Raw genomic sequence first — 25,354 nt, forward strand, 5'->3', positions numbered from 1 at the left:
TTTCCGAAATAGAGCCTGCGCAAAATGAGGACTGCAAAATTTTCAATGAATTTTTTCGCCTATTAGACAACGTCTAAGAAAAAAATTCATTGAACATAAAATACGCTATTTAGATCATAGTTAAAAAAAAAATTATCTCAAAAACCCCATTTTCTATTTTTTTGAAATTTATAGGGAATATTCTAGGGAGTATTAGAAGAATTTTAAGACTAGTTGGAAGTTGCGCAGAATTTTTGGGAATTTTTTATAAATTTTTTTGTGAGGCAATAGTAATATTTGACTCACAAAAGTGTAGTTAAAAACGCGTTTCAGACAATTCTGAATCGATTTAGATATACTTTTTTACTAAAGCATGATGAAGATCTCGGTATAGCACACGACAATTGCGATGAATAGTGTGGGAAAGGCGAAAAAAATAGATTTATGAGGAAGTTTAATTCAATAAGTACATTTGATTATACTGAGCACAAAATAATAAAATTATAAATAATATGTTCTTAAACAAATGTACTTATTGAATTAAACTTCCTCATAAATCTATTTTTTTCGCCTTTCCCACACTATTCATCGCAATTGTCGTGTGCTATGCCGAGATCTTCATCATGCTTTAGTAAAAAAGTATATCTAAATCGATTCAGAATTGTCTGAAACGCGTTTTTAACTACACTTTTGTGAGTCAAATATTACTACTGCCTCACAAAAAAATTTATAAAAAATTCCCAAAAATTCTGCGCAACTTCTAACTAGTCTTAAAATTCTTCTAATACTCCCTAGAATATTCCCTATAAATTTCAAAAAAATAGAAAATGGGGTTTTTGAGATAATTTTTTTTTTTAACTATGATCTAAATAGCGTATTTTATGTTCAATGAATTTTTTTCTTAGACGTTGTCTAATAGGCGAAAAAATTCATTGAAAATTTTGCAGTCCTCATTTTGCGCAGGCTCTATTTCGGAAACGCTACATTTATTATAGAAACGATTTAACAGGGGTCTAATACTCGTAAAGACCTGTTAAAAAACGAGCGGCCATCAAAAATAAAAAGGTCGAAGTTTGACCCCTTGCGAATTGGCGTGGAATGCCCCATATATACCTATATACATTGTCTTAAAATATTGAAACATCTGCATTTTCATCTTTTCCGTACAGCGTTTATGATGGCAAAAAGATGTGATATCGCAATAATTTCTAAAAAAATGTACAAGAAATCTGAAAACAATCTTTTTATCACTTTATTTGTGGCTATTTTTTCTATTATCACGCAATTATCTCATATCTATCATAATAATCTGAGCGTAGATATTACCAAGAATTAAAAATTGTTCGGGAAATTTTTCTACAGAATATTACAAGCGAAGAGAGAATTACATTTTACGAAAAAAAAATCTATTTTTTATCTAAATAAATTAATTTTACATTTGTACACGCACGACATACATACATGCATACACACACACATACACACTCAATATAACATAAATTACTTCCTATCGATTCTGTCTGTTAACATATAGCTGACTCCTTGGGCCAGTAATTCTCATGGATTGTATACAATGTTCAAGCGTACTTTGTTCAATGTTATCTACGCAAAATATGTGCAGTTATAGAGTTATTAAAGGTGCCTCTGCAGTTTTCCTTGCGTGTCTCCACGCATTTAGATCCGCCAAGATTCGCCTACCATATGCTGTATGGAGCTCACGAAATGTTATTCTAGTCCGAGGTACGTTTTCCGTCCTACCAGGCGCCGACCTGACGCTCTGAGAACGATGATGGGAGTCTGGCTTATTGAAGGGATTATGCCGCTGTCTCGGCGGAGCCTTAGGAGATTGTTGAATTGGAGTGGATATTATTTCCTCTTCCACAGCATCCAACTGACGTTGCAGTTCTGTTACCATAAGTTTCATATAATCGTAACTGGCACACGCCAATGCCTTCATCCATTGTTCCATAGATTCCTAGATACCATTGTTCCTCGTTAATCGTGTTTACTAAGGCTGCGTTTTGATATTCACTTTCAGTACTGAAAATCAATGGTATATGTGACCTAAACTATAAATTTTCAGTACTAATAGTGAATATCGAAGCGCAGCCTAAACACAAGAGCAAGTACAGTAGGCATTATAAACGTCTATTTACCTGAGACTCTGCCGCTAAAACATAACTTCTGTTGTTCGGCCCGTGAAAAACTATCTTGAAGCCAAACTGCTCCTCGTCCTCTGCCAGTTCGATCGTACAGCCCTCAAGCACGATCATGCCCACCGGCTCTTTATCACCGCGACGATCGAAATAGAATAATATATTTCCTTTGAGTACGAACCATCGCCTCTGATATCCGCGATTGATCTCTCCGCGTTTATTCAACCAACCTTCGCGATCTACCGGCGTCGCAGAGGTCGCGAACGCAACCATATTTTTCTCATTGATTTTCATGGTTTTTAGCAACGTACTCTTGTACTCCCGATCTACGATTTTCTCGTAACTGACGATGAAGTTTGTCAAATTGCGTTGTAGAACCTACTGTGGCACGAGAGGTTATGTGGGTTCACGTAGGCGCACTACGTCTTCTCCTTCATTAGAAGAATGTAATAATATCGCAGCTATGAGATGCACAGAAAATGTCGGGTATAAGTTTTGACATATCATTGATAAGAATAAACATTGTATCAGGTTATCAGGTTATATTACGTACTATCATTTCGTCATTTCGAGAAGAAATTCGACAAGGATATTACGAGATATTTCCCCATCGTAGGTGCACATATGTATGTACACGTATTATGCGTTTATACGTCGCGCAAATACCGCGTCACGAAAATTATTTCATAAAAAAATCACAATCCTGTAGTACACTCGTTATATTCTTCTTCTTTTTCAAAATTTGACACTGAAGCTTGTTTACGCTTCTTCACAGCTTCTTCTTCTATTATTATTTATCTTATTGCGTTCAGCCGATACTCCGCTAGCCTAGCAATCGTGAGCAGTCGCTCGTTTTCGCTCGTTTCCTCTCCTTTTAATCCATTGAGTCAAAGGAGAGGAAACGAGCGAAAACGAGCGACTGCTCACGATTTGCTAGGCTAGCGGAGTATCGGCTGAACGCACCCAAATGAGGATTCTCGCTGCCTTTTGCTCCCGCATAGCAGAGCCACTATACTGTGTCTGGTTATTAGTGGGGCAAATTTCAAATTGCAGTATAGTGCCGATTTTGAAGTAGTGCATTCTCCCAAAGTTTTCTTTTCCCCTCATTCTTTGGAAATCTGTGCAAATCTGTGGAAATCTTCTTTATTCGTGCAGTTATCAACACAACACACTAATCATTTTTTTTTCCAGAAATGGAATAATGCCGGGATTACGATGAATTTAACGTAACGGGACGCGACGGACGCGAAGTAACGTAACGTGAACTTAATGCCCGATCTACAATAGCTGTAGTAAGCTGTAGTAAGCCTCAAGATGTAAGAAATTGACCAATCACAGTCGATTATTCTCCTCACATTCGCCTGTAATTGGTCAATTTCTTACAGCTTGAGACTTACTACAGCTATTGTAGATCGGGCATAAGAAATTACGATCGCCGTAATTTAAAGATAACTTTAACCTTAATCTTCTATTCATACCAAGCTGTCAAATCATTTCTGAAATGCACGCAGCTTCACGTTACGGCGATCGTAATTTCTTAAGTTCACGTTACGTTACTTCGCGTCCGTCGCGTCCCGTTACGTTAAATTCATCGTAATCCCGGCATAAGAACCGCTACCACCGCTACCAATCAATGGCTACGTTTACACCCTGAAATTAGGCCGCGGCACAGTATAACCATACCCAGTAGCGACACTGAGTGTCGGCACCTTTGATGTAGTTGTCCTCAAGTCACGTGGTACGTCGCCATATTGTCAGATGTACCGGCGCTACAATTGAAATGTACATATATAATTAAAAAATGTATATGAGTATATATAATCAAAAAAGATTTTTTGCGCAATTTTAATTATAATCCAAAGAATTTCTTGAAGTAGAAGAAATGAAAATAATACTTCTGTGTATTTTGTATCATTTTATTTCAAAATTTTTCGTAACTTATTGTGTAAATAGAATTGTAAAATGTATACAAAATATATATAATTATTGAGCTCAAAAGCGAATATAGATCATTGGGCGCAAAAGCTAATATTTTTATTTGTTCTGTCATTGAGTAAAAAATGCATAAAAATATTTAAAAAAATACTTATGTTTATTCCGAATACTTGCGTTAAAATTTCATAATTTTTACTGAAAATTTTAGTAATATATAAATATTAAGATATCCATTTTTTTTTAATTAATTGTTCCTCATGGACATCCTTCAGTAGAAAGAATGTGCTCCAAATGTCAATGTTAACTGAAACAATAATTGGAATAAGTGAAAACATGTAATATTCACTATCATTATGTGCTGTTACTGTATAATACTTACATAAAAAATAGTAAAAATGTTAAAAAAAGTAGCAGAAATGTTAAAAGGAGTAGCAGAAATATTAAAAATTTATTTCAGAAAGTAACACATGCATTTTGACATTCACAAAATTGCCAAACACATTTAGTTTTATAACAATAAAATTATAAACGAACTTCAATAATAAATTTAATTAACGAAAACACATTTACTTTTATAAAAGTAGATATTAAATAATTTGCATTTATAAGGAAAATACAGACATTAAATTCTAATCGTGACGTAAAATTATAGTTTTTCTGTGTCCGGATTGCGATTTGAAACGTTTATTAATAAATTTTAATGTATAAAATAGTCGAACTCGAGCATATAATTTCAATAAATAATTATGCGGAAAATGTTGACACGGATGAATAAATTCAACTTCTTTAAAAATGGTAATGAGGATACGAATTATATGCTTTTGTACAATCAATTCCTCAATTTTAGAAAAAAATAAATTTTCCAACGTTTTAAGATATATTACGAAATCATCGTGCGGCATAGATAAATTTCCGAAAGGATTATCTTCAGTAGAATTGTAAGCCCTAAAGAAACAGTAATATGAAGTTTCATTTAAGTCGATGTACGAGTGTGCATATTGAGAACAAATCTTACACGAATGTTTTTGAAGACATTTACGTATTACGTATCCACAAATATATCGGAACGCATCTTGTTTGTTTACGTCCATCTGACGATAATCATGATCATCCAAAAGTATTGGTGTAATGTCATCTGTCTTAGGTTCAACATCCATATAATTCTTCTCTCTAAAGTTTGTAATAGCTACAAATATATCAGCACTGTCTCTTTCACAATTTCCAGTTTCAGCAGTACAATATTTCATAGAAAAAATTTTTCTGAATGAATAAAAAAACTGAACTGGGGTAGGATTAATAACATTGCCGTTCAATCCTCGAATAGCCGAAAAAAAGTGTTCCAAACAGTCCTGAGTAAAACGGCGTAATAATAGAAATTGCATTTCTGGAAACACATTTTGCAAATGTTCCCACATTTGAAGAAGAGAATTTATATTGTGTTTCATGCATTTGAAAACTTGAACTTTATTAGAAATATTAACACCAGTTTTATTAAATATCGTTATTTTGGATAAATAATCTTCAATTTTTGAAAGAAATTCTAATTGATATTGCGCTCCCCGAAAAGCTTGTTTAAATTGTGATGGATGTTGAACCGAAGATGAATTGAATAGATCAAAGTAATCGTTCATATTTTGGATAAAATCTGCTGTTCTAAGTGCAATTGGAGCAACCGCAGGTTTAAAAGCTCCAGAAATTACCATTTTCCTCAAGCTACTACTCACTGTAAAACTCAAAATTTGTGTAGCCAAATATACTTTCATTTTATCAAAATTTGAAAATTTCATATGCTTATCAGTGAGTTTAGGTGCAAGTCGAAATTGCCTAGTTTGATCTTGTTGAAATAAATCATCAACGCACTTCCAAGATATAGGTTTAGAGTCATACTCAATAATATTGTCATGGAAATTATTCCTGACAGCTTTAATTATATGAGGTGAATCAAAAAGATGTGAGATTCGCTCGTTATTAACAAAAAAAAATGGATTGTTCTCCGTCACACCTAAGTATTTAGCGGTTAATTTAAAATTCCCTCCCATGTCTGAAACAAACGCTACTACTATAAACCCCGCATTTTGCAGTTTTGTAATTGCTTGAGGAATAATGGTTGTTAATTTCCTAGCAGAAAATGAAGAATGAAGAAAGAAGTAAGCCAAAGGTTGTTTCCAATTGTTGCAAATCCCTCTGATCATTAAAACTGCAACATTACATGCTGGAAGATATGATTTACCATCACCCAAGTCTTCAAATCCAATGACTTCATCCTGACTTATATTATAATACAGATTTGCTTTAATTGATGCTTCATCAATGCATAAAATGCAATACTTCTCGAGAGGTGACGAAGAAGCCTGTAACTTTTTTTTCAAAACATCGAAAACAAAATCATGCAAACCTGGAGTAATTTTCAAATGTTCAATCATGCGTTGTAAGGTTCTTACACTGGGAAGGATAAATTTTTGTGCAAAAGAATTATAAATTCTGCCTCCCCCAGAAAACAATATATCTAAACAAAACTTTTTAAATGGAAGCGAATATTTTCGTCCTTTGGCTGACTTATATCTACTAAGACGTACTTGAGTTTTTACAAAATTTGCAATCTCTGGTGGTAGAAATTCGTCTGTAGCTTCACAATATTCATTCAAGGACATTTTTTGTCTTATTTTTGAAGTTTGTATCTTATTTTTCTGTCGTTCTAATTGTTGTTTTAATTTTCGAATTTCTCGATGTAACGCTTCAATTCTGCCTCTCAAAATTCTTTTGCGCGGGGAATGATTAGAAAATTTTGGCTCTGTTTGACTATATTGATGCAACTGTTGTGGTTCTGTTTGAGCATATTGATCCAAATATTGTAGCTCTGTTTGAGCATACTGATGTGACACTGATTCCACTTGCTCATGTTCATATTGCCCATGATGGTCGTTAACTATAATATTTAAAAATACTACATCACTTATGAAACTTAAAAAATTAATGATTATATTCCATTCATTACAAAGAAAGAACGAATATATAAATTATAATAACCATACATCAATTTTATTTTCTAATTCACAAAAATTTCATGTTACTAGCATTAGTTAATTCTATATTGAACTAAAATTATTACCTAATATTGACTGACATTCAACTTTGTCTGAAAAGCCAGTTTCAAATAATTCCAATTGTTGCTTATCATAGTTAGATTTAATGATATCACACTCAACTGAAATATAGTAATTATGTTCACAAAATTTTTGATATTTCCAACCATACACACACACACACACACACACACACACACAGAGTTCAAAACTGCTTACCTGATATTACTGTATTTTCCTCAGAATCATCACTCAAATTAAATGTTGCGTTGTTTTCACTTGATAATTCAAAAGATTTATCATTTTCCATTTGTTCGGGGATTGCATGTGGTTGAAGTCTGTTTTTCAAATCGTTTAAAAACATCGACGATTTAAAATGATCACCACAAACTTTGTAATTTTTATATAAATTTTCTGGTGACGTGTTAATTTCGCGACCACATTTTTCCAACCACAATTTTGCTCTGAAAGATGTTTTGTATAAAATATTAATGAAAAAACACTTGATATATAATTCAATTAACAAATCCGCTAATGGAAATTATTTTTACCTATCTGGGTCTTTTGGAAAACGAAAAAAACTGGGACCAGATTCACGCCCAGAAATATTTGAACAATTCTTCATGGCACAACTATATCCACCTCTCTTCATTAACTTCATTTTAATGTAGCACGTCACACCCGGAATTTTCTTATCACTAATAAAAAGACACAATTTATTCAAATAAAAAATATGTCATAAAACTGTGGAGGTTGAGGTTACCTACGATGTTCGAGACGCAACTGGGCGCAACCATGTTGTGAGATGTACGGACTCGCACATGCGCACTAAAATTTTATTCCGGGTCGGACGGCTGAGTGTCGCTACTGGGTATGGTTATACTGTGGCCGCGGCCTGTACCTCAAATTCGACCTAAATTATTTAGCCCGCCTGCTGTAAACAGTTGATAGACGACCGGACATGGCTTCAGATCAGGCCGCGTATTTTAGTGACCCGACCTGAAATCGGCCGTTATCATTTGCGATGTAAACGCGCGATCAAGCGCGACGCGTCCTAAGCTTCATTTGCTTGTTCGGATTCGCTGCAATTCAGGGCGATCCCAAATACGATCCCGTCAATTTTTAGGTTTCTTTCGGTGTAAACGAATAATGACTAGACTTACTTCGGGTCACAATATAGGTCAGGCCGCGATCAGGTCGCTGGGTGTAAACGTAGCCAATAAACTCACACACTGATATAATGCCAAGCGTGTCTGAAGTAAAATCGTGCAAATCTGTGACTGTTTATGATGCTGGCAACTTGCCAGATTTGTCTTTAACGATTTCGAGTATACCGATAATTGAACCCAAGTAGCAAAATGACGTCGTAATGACGGCGAATTTTGGTCACAAAATGACCAATCTGACGTCCTACATAGGTCTCGTGAGACCCGAAAATGACGTCGATATGTCACATCCTCACGACGTCATTTTCTGACGTCTTAATGACGGCAAAAATAGGACCAATATATGACTTAATTGACGAAACTTTGACGTTTTAACAATCAACATATGACATCAGTTTTAAACATCTTCTTGATATCTATTACATAACCACTCTATACATAGTCATCGCATAAAACATGTTGAGAGGATATTTTTCCTTCCAACATGTTTTGTGATAACTGTGCAGTGGCAGTTTATTTTATTTTAATATAGTTAAATTAATAATACAAATATTATATATAATTTTTCTATTTATGGATTTACATGTGTATATATATTTACAGTGTTATAAAATGGAAAAGTTTACAGACTATTGCTATTATTGCGCGAGAAACGGATGGGGAAATATTTTACATAAAGCCAGTGTTATAAAATGGAAAAGTTTACATGTGTATATATTTAAAGAAGTTATATATATATATATATTTTTAATACTATTTTAGATGTATAACTTCTCTGTATTAATTTAGAAACACAAAAAAAGATTATTCTTTGTTTTACATAAGTCCAACTATACAGAATAGGTCATTAGAAACATTTGTCTCGAATATCAAATATATTTTTGTGAACTCAATAGAAATTGGTACATTACATTTTTCATTAACATCTTCGTACTCTCCACGCGCGAAAGAGTATGCGAGGAGATTATTTGCAGTCAAACCTTTTCTTCGGATCGTGTTGAAAACACTTCTTCACGAGATCTATACCTTCGGCGGAAAGATTTTTTGGAAGGGCTGGTGTTTCTTCCATTCCGACCTTGACATAAAAAGCCAAAAATCTCGAGTTAGATAATTAATATTTTAAATTTCAATAGCATTTAAAATTCAATTTAAAAAAATAAAAATATGAGAAGAAAGATTCAATTCTCTGAATTCGTAAACACTTAAATCTTCATTTATCTTATCGATATTTCAAACCATCAAAATAATTACTTTTCAACATTATAATAATGCATTTAATTGTAATTACCTTAAACATAATTTGATAATTTGAATCATAATCTGACCAAGGACACCTTCCACTTGCCATCTCGATGATGAAACAGCTTACCGACCAGATATCAGCGGCTCTACCGTGTCCACTACTTTCAGACTTCATAAATACTTTCTGGTGCCATATAAGCTTTAAAAAATTAAAGAGATAATTAAAAATACAAGAATTGTGAAGTCTTTGAACAGTTTGTTAAATTTTTAAACGCAATTATATAAATCAGGTGCAATAAATTTATGAGATTTTACTACACAACAATTAAAATACTAACCTTGAGTACCAACAAAGCCTTAGAGTTCCCCATGCATAGTTGTGTGTGATTTAATCTGCACTGCGCTACCGAAGTCACCGAGTTTCAGACAATTACCTTCTGTTAGAAAAATATTTGCAGCTACGGAAAGAAAGAAATATTATATAATGCATAAAAATAGCATGAATTTTACAAGAGACTAGAACAACACAAAGGCGCGCGCTACGCGCGCGCCATTTATTCTATTATTTTATTTATAATATATCACTTAAAAGTTTTTGGAAGTATTATAATTATTTAACACATAAAAATATAAAGTCCATACTTTATTTAATAAAGCAAATCAATTTCTACAGCTTCCGCCATGAAATCTGGAGATTCATCTTCGTAGCTGACATAGCACACACACACACACACACACACATACACATTTTTTGATTATATATATTAGGTGCTGCGTTAAGGCAAGTCTGGCCATGGCAATGTCCACATACTGCTGAACATTTTAAACCCATTTAATAAAATGAAATAAAATAAAAAACATAAATTTGGAATACTAAAATTTTTGTACGTGCAATGACCTTTAAAGCTCAGACACAATAAAAAAAACTTATTATAAGAATAAGATAAAGGCATAAAAGAATGCATCTCACTTCAGTACCCGTATACATTAAAAAGATCCAACATATGTCTTCTTCCTTATTTCTTTACTTTATTCTTTATTTTTCTCATTGTGTCTGATGAGTTCTAAAGGCCATTGCACGTACAAAAATTATAGTTAGTAATCGCAAGGCCGTAAGAAAACTAACTAAACATAGTCAATAATTTTTCTTGCGGTCAAAGAATAATTGATTGTGATTGGTCAATTTTCTTACGGCCTTGCGATTACTACTAAAATTTTTGTACATGCAATGGCCTTTAGAATATTACATATATGATTTTGACATATGCATACTCGCCATATATGGAATAATAAATATTTTAAAAATCATTTCCCTATTCATTCACACACACACTCCTCCTCATGCTCCTACATAACCTATTAAAATTTACAACTTTACAAAATTAAAAGATTACAAATTATGGCACATTTAATATTTGATATTTTATCTATTTATTTATTAAATCTATTTAACAAATCACTCACACACACACACACACACACACACACACACACACACACACACACACGCACACGCACACGCACACGCACACGCACACGCACACGCACACGCACACGCACACGCACACGCACACGCACACGCACACGCACACGCACACGCACACGCACACGCACACGCACACGCACACGCACACTCACACGCACACGACACGCACACGCACACGCACACGCACACGCACACGCACACGCACACGCACACGCACACGCACACGCACACGCACACGCACACGCACACGCACACGCACACGCACACGCACACGCACACGCACACGCACACGCACACGCACACGCACACGCACACGCACACGCACACGCACACGCACACGCACACGCACACGCACACGCACACGCACACGCACACGCACACGCACACGCACACGCACACGCACACGCACACGCACACGCACACGCACACGCACACGCACACGCACACGCACACGCACACGCACACGCACACGCACACGCACACGCACACGCACACGCACACGCACACGCACACACACACACACACACACACACACACACACACACACACACACACACACACACACACACACACACGCACGGGCCTCGATTCTTATTGAATCTTATTGCACTAACTACTTATCTCACAGCCTCTTTCACAACCTGTTGACTTCCTATATCTATCTTCTTTTTCTTTCGCATCCCTTTCCCTAAAAACTTTTAGCAGTACCTCCGCTTTGGTGGTGTCCAATTTATCATTCCAAAGTTTTTCCAACCTTTCCTTACTATCCTTTCCTAATACTGTAAACCATTCCTTTGTCTTAACGCAATCTTCAACATAGTGGTTCATATTATCCTGGCCTTCATTACAAAAAATACACATTTGTTTCTCTTCATCTAGCCAATACCTGTTACCCGATTCTAAGTTCCCGCATCTTAAATTTAACAACGCTCTGATACTATTCCCGAGATCCTGCCTGTCTAAATTGTCCAACTTTAAATAACTTGGGCCTTCCAAATCCATACTTAGCTCCTTATATTTCTTGTTATACCTTGCATCTAAAATTCTGTTTTCCTCTAACTGCCTCTGTACATCCTCATCCCTCTTCCTCATTTCCTTATCTAAATTTCTCCCCTCCCTTCTCAAGGCTTCCACCGCCACAACACTCCAACCATTCCTATTAAAATATTTCTCTCTTTCCTTACCATACCTATCGTTCCAATCATTACTTTCTTTCTCCAGCCAACACTTTTTAATCCACCTTTTCTCATTTGTTTCCCTGACATTATCCTCAAATTTCATAGCCCTAATTCCCCATCCTATCCTTAATTTGCTCAACCCTAATTCTCTAGACATTATATATCTCGACGTGCAAAACTTTAATTTGAAAACCCATCTAGCGTAATCCAACAGTATCTTTTCTAAATTTTTCTTTTCTTCCCAACCCCATAATTCCACCCCATATAAAATCACGCTCCTAACTAAATATCTAAATAGCATCCCTCTTCTAATAAAATCATTCCTACAAATTCTTTCGCCTAGCCCCCACGTCCTGTTAGCCGCTATCCTGCTTTTCCTACACAACTCTTTAATATGCTCTGTATATTTACCATTCCTACTAAATACAAACCCTAGATATTTAAACGTCTTGACTTCTTCGATTTCTTTATTCTCCCATTTCCATTTTTCTACCTTTTTCCTACCTCTCTTATTGAACACCACCATCTTAGTTTTATCCGTACATAAAGTCATTTTTCTTTTCCTAAAAAATCTCCTAATTGTATCCATCATATCTAGCATCGCATCCCTGTTTTTAGCTAAAAATACCATATCGTCTGCATACTCTAACGACCACACTCTTACATCTCTTAATTGCACGCCGCCTATGTTTCTTACTTCTAATGCTTTCCTAATCTCCGCAATATACAGGTTAAATAAAAGCGGACTCAGAACACAGCCCTGCCTAACTCCTTTTGTTATAAAAAATTCCTTCGTTACACCTTCCTTTGTTCTAATCGCTACCTTTGTGATCTCGTAAATCCTTTCTAACTTTCCTATAAGCTCTTCTTCTATTCCCATTTCCCTAAGAATCTTCCAGAGTTGTCTTCTCTCAACGTTGTCAAAAGTTGCCTTTAGGTCCACAAAGAGTGCATAAACTTTACCTTTCCTATCCTTCCTTTCTTCCTTCTGAGTTAGATAATCCAGCACAAAAATATTGTCTATAGTTGATCTACCTCGTCTAAAACCAGCTTGGCTTTTTGGTAGCAAGCCTTTCTGCTCGACAGATTCCTCTAACCTTCCTCTGATAATTTCAGCGTATATTTTGTAAGCCGAGCATAAAAGAGAAATACCTCTATAATTCCCTACTATGTTTTCTTCCCCTCTTTTATGTAGCGGGACTATGATCGAGGTCCTCCAGTCCTTTGGCAAGATTCCTTCCTTCCAGACCTGATTTAGAACCTTTATTAGACCTTTCCTAACTGCCCTGCCTCCATACAGCCAAGCTTCAAGCGGTATTCCATCCACACCTACAGCCTTGTTTTTCTTCAATCTTCTCACCGCCTTAGCTATTTCTTCTTCCTCCAACTGTGAGCCTGTTAAAACAGGCCCTTCTTCTTCAATTCCCATGCTATTGTCTTCCGCCATATCTTCTGTACCTCCGAGAAGCTCCTTAAAATACTTCATCCATTCTGCACCCCCAATTTCATTTTCCTTCCACACCTTTTTCTTTCTTTTCCTATTAATGAATTTCCAGACCTCTGATCCTTGCCTTAGAATCTTCAATTCCTCTTCTTCTTTGATTCTCTTCTCCTTCCTCTTCTGTTCAAACATCGCTTTCATTACTTCTTTCCTCCAAATACCTTCCTCTTCCTACCTTTCCTTTTCTCCATTTCATATACATCCTCTTCACTTCTTTTTTCTTCCTAGTGCAGTTTCTGTCCCACCAGTCCTTAGAACCAATCTTCCTCTTTCTAATTATTATTTCCTTCCTTATCATAGACTCTTGAATTATCTTCTTAAGTTTGTTCCACTTCTCTTCAATTGACAATTCCTGATAATCATCTTCCCAGATAGCCTCTTCAGTTTTCTCTTTATAACTTTCAATAGCCTCCCTGTCCCAGCATATTTTCCATCTTGCCTCTTCATTCCTATCTTCCTCTTCTTCTCTCTGTACATTTTTATTCTTACCTAACGCCCTATCTCTTACATCTAACATCGCGACTAAAGGCGTGTGATCTGAGTCCACCCTCGCATCTATTTTAAATTCCCTAATTCTATCATGCATTTCTTCGCAAACAATCATATAATCTATTACGGAGCAACCCCTAGCACCTATAAATGTATATTCACCTTCCCAATCACTTTTTGTTGTACCATTCAGCAAGTACCATCCCTTATTTTGAACCCATTCTACTAAGTTCCTGCCTCCATTACCTATTAATGTATCTTTACTTTTCCTCTCCCACTCTCCCTCCTCTTCCTCCCCGCCACCTAATTCTCCTGTTCTGATGTTAAAATCTTCTCCTATAATCACAAGTTCTTTATTTACTTTTTCTATCCACCGATCTAACGTCTCCTCCAACTTGTTCCAACCCTCCCTATTATATACTGATATGATATTTGTTATTTCACCTTCCTCAAATATTTCTGACAGAACTAAACCTTCCTCTTCTTTCTTGATCAACTTTGATCCTTCCTTCCCCCATCCCTTCCTTTTACCTAAAATAAAACCTCCCTTTGCCCTACCTTTCTTATTGACTTGAAATCAAAATCTGTAATATAACCCCAAAAATCGATATCCTTGTTATTTATTCCTGCCACATTCCAAAATAAGATTTTCCAACCTTTTATCATCGTTTCACTGACCTTCTCCCCCTTCCTAATTTCATCCCTTTCTTTCCTTTTATCCTCCCTTATTCTTATCTCTACCACCTTCTGGCTCACTTCGTAAAATTTTCCTTAGCTCTCCCCTCATCCCCTCCTGCCGCTTGACTACCTCCACTACCATCACTCTCTTCCAAATTCCTCGATACCTCCTCCCACGATTTCCACATTCCATTTATTCTTACTCTCGCATAACCTGCCTTAACCTCTACCCCTTTACCTTTCTGTACCTTAACCCACCTATAAATTTCTTCCTGTACCTTCCTTTCCTCCCAGGTTAGATCATTTTCAATGAATATATTTCCACCCTTTAGTTTGTACTTATTCATCATCACTTCTTTTTTGTCCTGCTCCTCCAGTTTAACTACGGTAACCGTGCCATTTTTCCTCACTTATTACTTTACATCTTACACCTAAATTATCTCTTAAAAAATTCTGCGCCCACTCCTTCCAGTCTCTTTCTTGTTCTAAATTTATCCCTCTAATTACCACGTTATTCCTTCTATCTTCCTTTTCTTTATCTTTCATCCATCTCTTAAGCTTGCCTACCTCTATGTCACTTAGCCCACCCTCACTTACCAGGGATCTCGCATTGCTACTTCCCCCTCTGTTCCTTCTAGAAAATCTGCTCTCACTAACACTTCTCTGGCTTTGACTTTTGCTTTTACTACCAATATCCGTCTCACCTCTCTCACAACGCTCTAACCTATTTTCTAATTCAAACAATTTATTTTTAATTCCCTTTAGTCTTTCCTCGTTTTTTCCTTCCTTACCTTTTATTTCCTCTACGTATTGTGCAAAACTTTCTTTTATCTCCTCAAATTTACCTACCTCCTTGGATATCTGTTCCCTCATTTCCTTTATTTCATCTCTCAATATACCTAAATCACGTTTCATCTTCTCTTCATCTCTAAATGACACTGATTTACCTAACTCAAGTTTACGTTGTTTACTATCCGCTTTGCTGTCGATCTTGCTCCTACCTACCTTACCCGCCCTACCGTTATTACCGATATCGCCCGCGCTTCCCGCGCTCGTCGGGATACGCGACGCCATAACCTAACGGCTACCGCTCGCTTTTCCCGGCCGAAATACGTACAGAAAACGACCACCTCTGGGTCTGCCTCCACTCACCCTTATTCAGAGCCCTCCAAACAACCTATCCACTACTCTACGCTCACTTTCGCTATTCTCTATCTGCTCACAACTCGCTTAATCACACCGCACAATCCTTCCATACATCCGCTCACTTACACGCCATCTAACCAAGTCCAATTCATACATTATATTACAAATATGTTTTGTAATTTTATTATTTTTGTACGAGTAACTACATTTAATGAGCAATAATAATTAATCATTATATATGTGTGTACATAATATAACTTTTAAGGTTTGTACTGTTCATTATAATGTTGTTGTTCGTACAAAAATAATAAAATTACATAGTAACATATTTGTAATATACGTAATTCGTCACTCGTCAATTTATTACAATACCAGTATAAATTTCTTATTATCTTATTATATAATTTATCCATACATTTATACATTTTTTAATTTATTTTTATAATACAAGTTTTCTCTCATTTTGTTACTGTATAATTGTTTATTACTTTTATTTTAATTACATGTCACAATATCACATGTATGTTTATAAAATATTTATTATTTCATATACGACAAGTACGCATATGTCAAAACATGCGCTTATGGAGTTTTGGTTAACCTAGTAATCCTAAAGCGGGGAGCACACACTTCTGCACAGCGCATAATGCGTAAGCATAAGAAAACTGATTGGTTTATTTCCTTATGCACATGTGTATGGATCAATCAATTTTCATATGCTTACGCATTATGCGTTGTACAGAAGTGTGTGCTCCCCGCTTAAAGATCTATCCAGACAAACTTGCATAAGTACATAAACATATGCATATGAAAATGGATTGATCTATTTCCTTATGCACATGTATATAAACAAATCAATTTTCTTATGCTTATGTTTATGAACTATGCAAGTTTGTCTGGATAGATCTTAAGTGCTGGTCTACAACCTTGCTTTAAAGAATATTTAAGCTCTAAACCCGTAAGAAATTGACCAATCACAATCGAACTTTTGTCTACCGGTACTGCTACTGATTGGTGATTTGAATCTAGCTTACACCCCACCTCCAATCTTGTCACTCTTTCACAAGCTTTTCTCATATTACGTAATTGATCACTGTTTCCCCCTTTCCTCCTGTAAAAGTCACCTCCTTCTCCTCATCTCCCTCCTATGTTCCGTTCATAATTTCCCACTTTTCCTCTTCCACCCATCTAATCAGCCCCTTCCCCTACCTATTTATCATTTTATCTTTCGATTTTCATTCAACTCCCTCTTCTTCATTTTTCAGCGCTCCTTTCTCCCCTGTTCTCGCATTGAAATCGCCCCCCACTATCCACTTCTCCTCTCTCCTGACCTCCTCTTTTACCGATTTTATCTTACCCATTACCTTGTCCAAGTTGCCGCTTACGTAAACTGTTGCTAATCTCCATTCTCCTTCTTTCATCTTACTTCTCTAATCATTAAACCCTCCTTCTTCACCCATTCTTCTTCTTCTTCTAACTCTTTTCTGACTCCCATCATTATTCCACCTATTGTTCTTCCTTTTCTTCTAACTCTTTCTTTCTTTACACTCTGTATACTCCAGTTAAACTCCTTTGGCACCTTATTCTTCATCTTCTCCCATTTCTCCTGTTCCAGCCACGTCTCCACTAACCTCACGACATCCCACTCTTTTATCTGTTCCCAAAACCCTTCCTGTTTTCCCTTCATTCCCGCTACATTCCAAAAGCCTATCTTTAAGATTTCTTCCTGTTTTTTCCTTCCTTTCTTCTTTCTTCTCTTTTTCTCCCCTCTTTTTCCTCTTTTTCACTCATTTTTACTTTCCCCACTTTACCCTCTTTGATTTCTTTTCCCCCTCCCACAACCCTCACCACACTCCCTTTTTTCCTACTCTCCCTTTCCTCCCTCTTTTCTCTACCCTCCTTTCCCATCGTTTTTCCTCCCTCCCCACTACCTTTACATTTTATTTTTCCGTTTCCCTCTTTTCCACTCTTTCTCTCTTTCTCTGTTTTTTTTTCTCCCCCTCTTTTTCTTGTTCTTCTTTCTCATTTCCCTTCCTATCTGTCAGGACTTTTTTCCTCATCCCAACTCCACCACTTCCCCTCTATCCAAATTTTATCGTACTTTATCCAATCTTCTTCTATTCCTTCTATCCCACCTATTGCTCTTCCTCATCTTTCAAATCTTTCTTTTTTTGCACCCTGTATCCTCCAGTTGAACTCCTTTGGCACGCTATTCTTCATCTTCTCCCATTCCTCCTGTTTCAGTCACGTTTCTACAAACCCCACGACATCCCACATTTTTATCCTTTCCCAAACCCTTCCTGTTTTCCCTTCACTCCCGCTACATTCCAAAAGCCTATCTTTAAACTTCCTTGCTGTCCCTTCCCCTCTTTCTCTCTCCTATATTCATTTCTTCCCCCTCCCCTTCTTTTTCCTCTTTTTCACTCTTTTTTACATTCCACACTTTACTCTGTCTGACACCTTTCCTCCTTCCCCTTAGCCTCACCACACTCTCTTTTTCCCTAACTCTCCCACCCCTCCCATCGTTTCTCCTCCCTCCTCACTACCTTTCTATTTCATTTTTCCGTCTGCCTCTCTTCTACTTTTTTCCTTCTCTTTTGTTCCTTTTTCTCCCCCCCTTTTTTTTTTGCTCCTCTCTCTCTCATTTCCTCTTCCATCTGTCATGACTTCTTTTTCCTCATCCCAACTCCACCACATCCCCTTTATCGAAATCTTTCCGTACTTTATCCAGGCTTTCCTCCTATTGTTTCTCTCCTTCTCAGCTATCCTCTCTAAGCTTCATTGCATTTTTCTTTCCTTCAAGGTCATGTCATTCTCTATTCTTTCCATCCTCCCTTTCAACACGTTCTTCTTCTGCATTACCTCTCTTTTCCTTACTCTATATTTTAACCTAACTAAAATTATCTTCTCTTTCTCCGTCTTTTTTCCTATCTCTTTTACCTCTTTTATTCCTCCCTCCTTCCCCATCTCTAGCCATAGTTTCTCTACTGTTTTTTTGCCTTCACTCTTCTACCTCCACCCCTTTCACTACTACATTGTTCCTTCTTCCGTCTCTCTCTTCTAACTCTCTCCACCTTTCTGGCTCTCTTACCTACGCTTCCATTGCTTTATCTCTTTTTCGTATTTCCCACTTTCCTTCCTCTTTCACTTCTCCCTGCCCTCCCTTCGTTCCTTCCATCTGTCTCCCTCTCTATACTCTCCAGTCTTCCTCTCAACTCTTTTATCTCCTTCTTCTTCTTTTTCTCTTCTTTATTTTCTGTAACTTTCGTAACTTAAGCACGAGATATAAAACCCATGAATTTTTGAACGTATACACTACCGCTCATTAATTTCAATATACCCCTATAATTGTTAATTTCTCTGTAAAGGATGGACATGATACATGTGTTTTTTACAGAAATAAATACATTTGCTGTTATAAACACTTTCAACACTTGCATTGTATTTTTACATATTATTTATATAAAAATGCAATGCATGCAAATGAAATGTTTATAACAGCAAGTGTATTAATTCTGTGCAAAACATGTATCATGATGTTCATCTTTTACAGAGAAATCAACGAATCTGTTATTCATTTAAAATGATACACCCTGTATATTGAAATTAATGTGAGGGGTAGTGTATATAAAGAAGTTAACTAATATATACATTTAAAAATATATTTGCAATATAATAAATATTTTTATAATATATTATACATTTCTCTATATTGTTCCTTCTCTTCTCTCCTTCTTTTTTCTTTTTCTATTTTTATATCTTTCTCTCGTCTTAAAATACTTTTTACTTTTTTATAAACAGCTTAAGGTATCGATACAATAAATGATACTATAAAAGCTACATTTGGATGGAACCATAACAATTTACACACTTTACCTCTATAATTATGTTAAAATCATCAGATGTACTGTAATATAATCGTCATATTTTTTTTACAAAGAAATACTAACGCAAATTATTCGGATATTGTCACTAAAAAATTAGATGAAGATAGTTTGTAATCATACAAAGATACTGTTTGGGCAATGTACACATCTTTTTAATTCACATATCTCTCATTTACTACCGATCATAAATTCATAATGATGCATTTGCAATGAAATAGATACGTTAGCAACATTTAAAACCATCGACTGGAAAAAGCATTCCTGTTGGTCTATTCGTTGTGACGCATAAAATCGTATAATTTCTACACTCAGCAGTGGATTCACTTCAATTGATGCTATTTTAAGACAGAGTTCAATTCAAAGAATCCTCGTTGTTATTAAATATGCTTACAAAGCTTGTGAATAGCGCTAATTTCCCTGCCATGCGCATATCTTTCTTTTTCGTGGCTGTATCCTGATTAGGCATCACCTTGTCCGCAATATGCTTATAGACTTTTCCATTCAGCATTAACTTAAAAAATAAAATGCCGTTGTACCATCTGAAATCGTTATATATAATTGTCTTGGTATTATAATCAATTTTATAATAAGTGTTTCTTCTCCGATAGCATAAGCACAATTAATTTTAGAAAATCTAAATTATTTTATCTTTTTAAAAATCTATTTAAAAATTCTAAAAATCAATTTTTTTTCAAATAATAGACAACTTGAATTAATTATAATTAATGTTTATAAGAACAATTTTATATTACTATTAAACGGAATGTTTATAGCACTAATTACACTTACATTTCCTGATTAGAGCTTATTATGGCATGTTGTATTTTCCAAATTTTACTTCCAAAACATAGAAAATACCTTCCAGCCTGTGACACCACGTATACGCTAACAAACCTGCACGGTATCGTTTTCAGAATGCAGTGTGACCTTTAGGATGTCAAGCTTGACGTGTGCAAACTTCATATGACCAATGAAAATGAACAACGCAACGTAGTTGCTCAGCCACTGTACCGTTAACCAGAGCTTTTTTAGGCTTATATTGCTCTGCTGCATACGAGGAGGACGAGACCGATGTTCTCTTTGGCCTTTAGGTCCCTGCGAACTGTTGTTAAACATGAATTCGTTACAGTAATAATGTAGATATTTACATTAATAAGAAAATATTCAATTTTTTTATGTTTTGTTCAATTGTATTATGTATGCACTTAATTATAGACATACGTTATATATCTTCGGTTCCAGCGGGAGAAACCAAACGTATGTTAAATAATTACGACAAAATAATGTAAATATCTATACATTATTACTGTAAGAAATTCATATTTAACAGCAGTTCGCAAGGACCTAAAAGCCAAAGGGAACATCGGTCTCGTCCTCTTCGTATGCAACAGAGCAATAAGCCTAATTAAGGTCTAGTTCACGGTACAGTGGCTGAGCAACTACGTTGCATTGTCGCCAATTGCAAATCGCTACTAACGTTGCTACATTACATCTGATGAAAGCTATTAACTCCCAGCACGTAACATGATACATACCGACAGAAAGTTTCTTCAACACCGCACCAATATTAATTTCTGCGTCCTTAGCGAACATCTTCGGTTTCTCGAAAGGAATAGCCACGTCACTTTTAATGGTTTCCCACTTTCCTTTGCCATCATCTTCGTCACGTTTTTTTCCTCGTTCTTTTTCTTTGCGTTCTTTACGTACGTTGCTTTTTCTTCTTCGCTTTATCCTCGTCCTCCTCCTAGGCTATAGCCCTATGTAAAAAAACATTATGGTGTTATATAATATATTATGCTTCATGTTATCGGCGTTTTAAATATAAAATATTTTGCGTCTTACCTGTTATCAGAACGGCGAGACCTTCAGCGTAAAATCGACAATACATCGCCCCCAAGCATCCATACATGGAATTGGCTGTGAGGTTCAACGCCATTTGCCTGATATGATAATCCATTTTCTGTTCCGGCAATAGATTCGGCGCTTTCATGAGTTGCTTAATCTGCTGTCTGCTTTTGACTAATTTGTGACTCTCCGTCGGGATCATACCTGACTCCAGATTTAACTCGAGAATATTTAATTGCTGCACTGTATAAATTATGTTTTAGTTCAGATATTTACTTCATGTTGTTTGCATATAAGAAAATTACCTCGGCGTCAACATACCCCGCACCGGGCACGGTGGTAAAACACAAATTGTACACTTGTATAATACTCGGATTAATACATCTTGTATAATACCAGAAATTGAAGTCCATCAGCAGTCCCAGCTTGTCATAGAAACCTTTCTTTGGATCAAGTACGAGACCTCCAGCATCCCTGCTGAAAATGACCGATTAAATCCGATTGGTTCCGTATTAAATTCGGTGAAATTGAATCGGAATAAATGCATTTTCAATCCGGTTAATCGAATGCCCGATTGGAAGTAAATCGGTTCTAATAACAAATCAATCGGAATCGTTTTTAATTCGGCATTTCCGGATTGATCTGAATCCGTCGTTATCAGTTTCAATCGTATTAATGCACATCCATTTTAATCGGATGAATAAAGTGAGCACATGAATCGTGTTGAATCCGCATCAATCGCAAAATTATAATACTACACCGAAATCGGATTTAATGCGATATTTCCGGATTCATCTGAATCCGACTAAATCGGTTTCAATCGTATTAATGCCAATCTATTTTAATCAGGTGAATAAAGTGACTACATGAATCATATTGAATCCGCATCAATCGTAAAATTTTAATACAACACCAAAATCGGATTTAAAGCGATATTTCCGGATTTATCTGAATCCGACTGAATCGGTTTCAATCGTATTAATCCTAATCCATTTTAATCGGGTAAATAAAATGACCACATGAATCGTATTGAATCCGCATCAATTGTGAAATTTTAATACAACACCGGAATCGGATTTAATGCGATATTTCCGGATTCATCTGAATTCTACTCAATCGGGTTTAATCGTATCTGCGCTTAATCCATTTAAATTGGGGAAAGTAGCTATGTAAATCGGATTAAATCCGCTTTAATCATTAAAATTGTATATAACACATAATTTTTACGTAATAAAGTTCTTACTACAGGATTTTCTTTTGATAAAATCATGAGTTCTATATTTGCAAAACTGTAAAATGCTTTTATTTAACCCTTCGAGAACACACAGGGTCAATTTGACCCTTTTTTGTGTTTTTTTGTCAGAAAACATTTTAGTCAAAAATATTAAACATAAAAAAATAAAATTTTTTTGTAAAAAACTTTTTTTTTTTTAAAAAAACACACTGGGTCAATTTGACTCTACACACACACTTTGATCGTCCACCATTTTAAATTGACGAGTGCGATCAGCTTGAAAAAATTCCCAGATGTACTTGAAACATTGTTAAATCAATTGATATAAATAAAAAATGCCGTTGAAATTATTTACATATTTTAAAAAATAAAAAAAAAACATATTTTTTTAAATTGTTTTTGAATTTTTTAAAATATGTAAATAATTCCAATAACACTTTTTATTTATAAAAATTTATATCAACTGATTTAACAATGTTCCAAGTACATCTGGGAATTTTTTCAAGCTAATTGCACTCGTCAATTTAAAATGGTGGACGATCAAAGTGTGTATGTTATAGGGTCAGATTGACTTAGAGTGTTCTCCGTGAATGAAAAAAAAGGTGTTTTCTCAAAGGGTTAAATAAATACTGCACATTGTAATAAATTTGTAGTACAAAGAATGGAATTATAATAAAGTAGTAAATAATCCTGTTTATATATCCGGAATTCACGGATTTTATCAGTTTGAATCGGTCAGTCAATCCGTTTAAATCATTATAATTTCGTGATTTCAGGGTTCACGAAATCATAATAACAATTTAAACGATTGATTAAGACTGATTCAAACCGATAGAAAACGAGTGCATTTACATCCTTGAGTACGAATCCGTTTCAATCGTTTCCAATCGGTTTAATCGTTATATAACGATTCAAACCGATAGAAACCGATTAAAATTACATTGTTGAATACTCTAAATTTTTTGGAGTGAAATTTTCACTCTAATCATGGAGTTACTGACCAGTTCACTCAAAAAGAGTGAATATTCGCTCCAATAGAGTAAATTTATTCACTCTAAGGTAAAAAGAGTAGAGTTTCACTCTGATTTTTAAAGTAAAGTCGTTAGAGTGAAGTTGTCACTCCAAACTTCACTGAACTTGAAGTGAAATCGCCTTCCCTCTTCCCGCTTCCTGCGTGTTTAGTTGTTCCCGTGTAGAAATTTATTAGAGATGGCCTTACATAACATAAGGCCCCGATTATTTACGAATATATTTACGAACACAAAATTTCATAATGATCCAGCACTGGTTTTTGACATTCACCCGACATTAAGAAATTCTATTATATTATATATCCAATTCAATTTATTACTCTTTTTAAACTGAATTTGTTTTTTAAGATGATTTTTGAAAAATTATATATTTGCGCTGGTGTTGTGATATATGTAGACTATATATAACGCTTACATCAAATTAAGAAATAGTCTACCACGTAAGGCAGTTAGCTCACGATGCAGAGGTCCCGAGTTCGAATCCCACCAAGGTAAGTGTTTTTCAAATACGAGAAAATATTTATAATCATAGACTGCATCTTAAGAAACAAATTTAGTTAAAAAATAGTAATAAAATATAAAAATAAATAATTTTTTTTATCATAACAATTTAAACCGATAGGAACCGATTGAAATTACATCTTTAAATACCAATCCGTTCCAATCGTTTTCAATCAGTGTAATCGTTATAAAATCATAACAATTCAAATCGATAAAATCCGATTAAAATTACCTCCTTGAATACCAATCCGTTTCAATCGTTTTCAGTCGGTGTAATCGTTATAAATCCGTGATTTCCGAATCAAGAATCCAGATTCATGCGGATTCAAAATTTTTAATCGGATTCAATCGGTCATTTTTAGCAGGGATACGCCTACGCGAGCCATCTAACATATATCTAGTTTCTTAATAACGACAATATATAAAAATATATTCAGATCTCACCTTTATCGAGGTTAATATTAATAATAATATTAACCTCGCGATATTATTATTAATATTAATAATAATATTAACCTGTCACATCATAACACACACGACGCACTACACGCACGAAACTCGCCACACTCCGCGATGACAGTCCCTCATACGGGATGAAGCAAGCTCGCGGCGCGGCAATCAATCGAGATAGCCAATCGGCATCGCGGAAAAGAGGCTTCAATTTTACGATACAAACGAAATTCACTCAGGTAACACGCCTTTTTTAAAAGTGGAGGATTATTTTATTCAAATGTAACACTACTTTTGATATCTCGATAAACTATTTCGTGAGTGCAGCGCTGCCATAGCTGAAAGGAGCTGATGAGTGTACTTTCTG

At 35.4% G+C, this 25,354-nt stretch overlaps 2 protein-coding genes across 6 annotated transcripts; both read right to left on the reverse strand.

Annotated features, from left to right (window-relative positions):
- Nucleotides 1–1,207: 1,207 nt before the first annotated feature.
- LOC143896775 (sesquipedalian-1) lies at nucleotides 1,208–3,088 on the reverse strand. Its single transcript, XM_077404785.1, has 3 exons — nucleotides 2,689–3,088; nucleotides 2,136–2,596; nucleotides 1,208–1,954 (listed from the first exon to the last, which is right to left on the reverse strand). The coding sequence occupies exons 2-3, from the start codon at nucleotides 2,427–2,429 to the stop codon at nucleotides 1,601–1,603; spliced, it is 648 nt and encodes a 215-aa protein (XP_077260911.1). The 5' UTR covers nucleotides 2,430–2,596; nucleotides 2,689–3,088; the 3' UTR covers nucleotides 1,208–1,600.
- A 5,783-nt stretch (nucleotides 3,089–8,871) lies between these two features.
- On the reverse strand, nucleotides 8,872–22,939 carry LOC143896776 (uncharacterized). Of its 5 annotated transcripts, XM_077404786.1 has the most exons (8): nucleotides 22,077–22,922; nucleotides 21,769–22,014; nucleotides 21,462–21,683; nucleotides 20,716–20,820; nucleotides 20,318–20,465; nucleotides 9,900–10,019; nucleotides 9,608–9,760; nucleotides 8,872–9,394 (listed from the first exon to the last, which is right to left on the reverse strand). In XM_077404786.1, the coding sequence occupies exons 6-8, from the start codon at nucleotides 9,930–9,932 to the stop codon at nucleotides 9,284–9,286; spliced, it is 297 nt and encodes a 98-aa protein (XP_077260912.1). In that variant the 5' UTR covers nucleotides 9,933–10,019; nucleotides 20,318–20,465; nucleotides 20,716–20,820; nucleotides 21,462–21,683; nucleotides 21,769–22,014; nucleotides 22,077–22,922; the 3' UTR covers nucleotides 8,872–9,283. The 5 variants fall into 5 exon arrangements, 4 of the variants coding, with proteins under 4 accessions (XP_077260912.1, XP_077260914.1, XP_077260916.1 ...); XR_013256745.1 differs by lacking the exon at nucleotides 20,716–20,820 and having other exon boundaries at nucleotides 22,077–22,939; XM_077404788.1 differs by lacking the exons at nucleotides 20,318–20,465; nucleotides 20,716–20,820.
- Between the last annotated feature and the right edge of the window lie 2,415 nt (nucleotides 22,940–25,354).

Source organism: Temnothorax americanus, unplaced genomic scaffold (genome assembly GCF_048541705.1).
Source record: "Temnothorax americanus isolate GAGA-0224 unplaced genomic scaffold, ASM4854170v1 Scaffold2, whole genome shotgun sequence".
NCBI lineage: Eukaryota > Metazoa > Arthropoda > Insecta > Hymenoptera > Formicidae > Temnothorax > Temnothorax americanus.

Excerpts from the sequence above, each read along its gene's own strand:
- LOC143896775 (XM_077404785.1), bottom strand. The coding sequence starts at position 2,429 with ATGAAAATCAATGAGAAAAATATGGTTGCGTTCGCGACCTCTGCGACG. Across the intron at positions 1,955-2,135 it reads TTTTAGCGGCAGAGTCTCAG|GAATCTATGGAACAATGGAT; the intron begins GTAAATAGACGT and ends AATGGTATCTAG.
- LOC143896776 (XM_077404788.1), bottom strand. The coding sequence starts at position 9,932 with ATGGGGAACTCTAAGGCTTTGTTGGTACTCAAG. Across the intron at positions 9,761-9,899 it reads AGGCTTTGTTGGTACTCAAG|CTTATATGGCACCAGAAAGT; the intron begins GTTAGTATTTTA and ends AATTTTTTAAAG. Across the intron at positions 9,395-9,607 it reads ATTATCAAATTATGTTTAAG|GTCGGAATGGAAGAAACACC; the intron begins GTAATTACAATT and ends TTTTATGTCAAG.